The 3,391-nt window shown below is 53.6% G+C and overlaps 2 protein-coding genes across 2 annotated transcripts in view; one reads left to right on the forward strand and one right to left on the reverse strand.

The window, feature by feature from the left end:
• UCRPA7_2576 (putative zinc knuckle domain-containing protein) overlaps positions 1 to 437 on the forward strand; it is a gene marked incomplete at both ends in the record, with an annotated part of 751 nt that extends 314 nt beyond the window's left edge. Inside the window, 2 exons of the mRNA XM_007915172.1 lie at positions 89 to 239; positions 289 to 437. Coding sequence (XP_007913363.1) covers positions 89 to 239; positions 289 to 437 — 300 coding nt within the window. The remainder of the gene's footprint in view (positions 1 to 88; positions 240 to 288) is intronic.
• A 751-nt stretch (positions 438 to 1,188) lies between these two features.
• UCRPA7_2577 (putative acyl- dehydrogenase protein) lies at positions 1,189 to 2,817 on the reverse strand (the record flags this gene model as incomplete). Its single annotated transcript, XM_007915159.1, has 3 exons — positions 1,189 to 1,263; positions 1,342 to 1,832; positions 1,956 to 2,817. The coding sequence occupies 3 exons, from the start codon at positions 2,815 to 2,817 to the stop codon at positions 1,189 to 1,191; spliced, it is 1,428 nt and encodes a 475-aa protein (XP_007913350.1).
• Between the last annotated feature and the right edge of the window lie 574 nt (positions 2,818 to 3,391).

The following is a 3,391-nucleotide window of genomic DNA, read 5'->3' on the forward strand; positions in this document are numbered from 1 at the left end:
GGCGGCGGCGGCGGTGGTGGTCAGGAATGCTACAAGGCAAGTGAACCGTTGCTTTCCGACCCGGCTATAGCTAATTTGAGTCCATCAGTGCGGTGAGAAGGGCCATATTGCCCGCAACTGCCCGTCCTCCTTCGGTGGTGGCTACAGCGGTGGCGGCGGTGGTGGAGGCTTCGGCGGAGGCTACGGTGGCGGTAGCCAGAAGACTTGCTACTCTTGTGGTGGTATTGGACACATGTCACGTATGTGTTGCTTCTCTCGCTCGCCCACACTTTGTATTAACGGCTTTAGGTGACTGTGTCAACGGCTCCAAGTGCTACAACTGTGGCGAGACCGGCCACTTCTCTCGCGACTGCCCCAAGGGTTCTTCGACCGGAGAAAAGATCTGCTACAAGTGCCAGCAGCCCGGTCACGTCCAGGCTGAGTGCCCCAATGCCTAAGCTGCCCACCCTAGGCAGACGGCTATCGCGCGACCTGGGACATAGGTCTTTCGCCAAGAGAGTACTTTGATGGACGATGGTCTCACCTAGATTTCTAGTTGAGGCATCTTTGTTGACGAGGAAAGACCTTTGCACGACTATACAATTCGTTTCTTGTGGACAGCCCCTGCGCGCAGGCGTCGGGCATCCACGCCAGCTTGGTCGGATCAACGGTGGTCGTCTGGATATCATGGGCTCTGGTTTCTCCTTTTACAACATCGCTTATTGCATTTCAGTCGTCACGATAAAAGCCCCCATGCACACATCGTTTTGCTTCTGGGAAAAAAGTCTACAGGTCCTTGGAGTTCAGGAATGCCTCGGCCTTCAAACATTTGACCTACCCATTTGTTTTGCTTGCTCATTTTCGTCGAATAAATTCGACATGTTACAGCACTCTCACGACGATACACGGGCTTTGGTGGGTAAATGCTAGGAATGGATCATAACGGATGATAGGGTCTCTCTAGAAACCTCAATGATTAAAACCTGACTTGGCACATTTTGTCTAATGAACTTGAGTGATGGAAATTTCGCCCTCGCTCACCTGAAGCGACGATGCGATGTGATATTTGTATGCAATTATGTAGTCTCTGTTGACAGTGCTGCGTTCTACAGTGTAGGTTACTTAGGTACCTATAGCCTGGCCAAAGATGTCGAGAATGCAAACTAAAGCTACCTCTAACATAGGATGATGGGCACTCCCTTTAGTATCTTACAACATTGCCTTCGGCATGAACTTCATTGCCTGCCTAACGCCAAGGTCGCCCAAGACTTCTTCAGCACCACCCTAGCGGACAGATCAGTATGTGTTCATATCTGAATTTTGGGCCGCGGCCTCGGGGGGACCTGCACGGGCTTAACTCACCAAGATTGCATCAAACTTGTACGTCCTTTGGAAATTCTCAACCACGCGCCCCATGCCTGTCTGGGTCAACGCCCGTCCACCGAAGATCTGAACAGACTCATCGGCAATGTCGTGAGCTGCTCGCGTACAGCTCATCTTGAGCAAACCTATCGGACCGCCGAGAAACTTGGCCTGCTCGGAGTACGGCATGTTGCACATCTGGTAGGTGATGGTCTCCAGCCAAGACTGGTTTGCTTCCACGAGCGCAATCATCTTGGCGAGCTTTAGTCGAATCACCGGCTGATCGATGAGGCGCTTCCCGAACACCAGTCTCTGGTGTGCCCACTTGAGACACTCCTCTACGACGGTCCGGCTGTAGCGGATCGTCGCGCAGGCCATGGTCCATCTCTCGTGGTTGAAGTTGCTGAGGATGACGTAGATGCCCTGGTTCTCCTTTCCAAGCAGGTTCTCGACTGGGACCTTGACATTGTCAAAGGTGATGTATGTTGTCCCTGCTGCCGCAGAATAAGAGGTTTTAATTGCTTTTGTCTCTATGCCCTCACCTCGCTCGATTAGAAGCACACTCAACCCCTTATCAGTTTGGACCCCTGTCACAAAATAATCACAAAACACACCATTCGTGATCCACTTCTTTGTTCCGTTGACGATATAGTGTTTGCCATCAGGGGTTTTAACTGCAGTTGTGCGTAACCTGGCGACGTCGCTTCCAGCAAATGCCTCTGTGATGGCCAGGCAAATCTTCTTCTTCCCGCTGAACACCTCATCCGAGATCTTCTTCTTGAACTTCTCGTCATTGGCAAAGTTCAAGACGGCGGTCAGGCCAATGACCATTCCTGCCAGGCTGCCGTCCTGGAAGCCTCTCGCGTTGGCGCGCACCATCTCCTGTGCCATGATGAGGTCGTGGAAGTAGTCAAACTCCTTCGGCTCAACAGCGCCGCCGAGAAGCTCCACGCCCTGCAGGTGCTTGCCCGGACCGAGACGCATGTGCAGGATACCCGCCTTGGACATGCGGTCAATCAAGCCCTGGCTGATGTGCGTGCCATCGCGCTCCTTCTCCTGCGCCTCGGGGGTGATGTACAGTTCTGTGAACTCGCGGATCGCACGCTGCAGCCGCCGGTGGCTGTCTTTGTAGTAGGGGCTTCGGAACGAGGGCGTGAGCCACAGGGGCTCGGCGTAGGGGACGAGTGACAGGTCGCCGGGCTTGGGGGTGATGACGCTGGGCTTCTCGCCGGCGAGGGTGCCGATGGCGAGGTCGGCGTACTTGACGAGCACCTCGTGGCGGTGCAGGTTGTAGAAGTCGCTCGTAGCATCGGTGCCGGCGACCTGGCGCAGGACGGCCTCGCCGCCTGGGTGGGCGTCGACGAAGTCAGACACATCGTAGACAACCGAGTCGATGACGAACCACACCGAGTCCTCGGTGTTGTGCTTGGCGACCTCCTCGCGCGTGAAGGTCTTGGACGGGACCTCGATGGCCATGGTAGCGGCCGGATGAGGAGGGATCGCGGAGTGGCGTTGGACTAGGTTACGATTGGGGAAAGCTGGTAATAATACACGAGACAAGAATGCTATGGCGGGTACAGAAGATGTCAAGAGACGGTGCTGTCCTGGTGAAGAGAAGTTTCAAACAGGTTGAAACAAGCAGAGAGACAGACGGTCAGCATAGGATTAATCATCTCGAGTCCCAAGTCTGTCGTGCCCTGGCCGAATGACCACCAGGGCGCTGAGGAATGAATGCCTCGGCTTGTCTTGATCGCGGTCTTAGCAACAGGGGAGCTTAGCCCTACCTAGACCAGGCTTATATTTGGTGGCCTCTCATTGGACGAGGCAAAGCAGGGAGTTAATCCACGGAACATTTTCATGTGAATGTCAAAGTGAGACGTATCTCAAACAAGTCAACATAGACATACTAGATATCAGCTAGCATTTTAATTGGAGTAATGGGGTTGAAGTCTAAAAAATATCACAGACACAAGTCGACATTTCGACATAGTTCAGCACAGGAGAAATGGCAAGATGCTGAAGACAGTCTACTCCTCCGCCATGGTAATAA

This window comes from Phaeoacremonium minimum (assembly GCF_000392275.1).
Source record: "Phaeoacremonium minimum UCRPA7 unplaced genomic scaffold PA7_03_scaffold_175, whole genome shotgun sequence".
In the NCBI taxonomy this organism is placed as follows: domain Eukaryota; kingdom Fungi; phylum Ascomycota; class Sordariomycetes; order Togniniales; family Togniniaceae; genus Phaeoacremonium; species Phaeoacremonium minimum.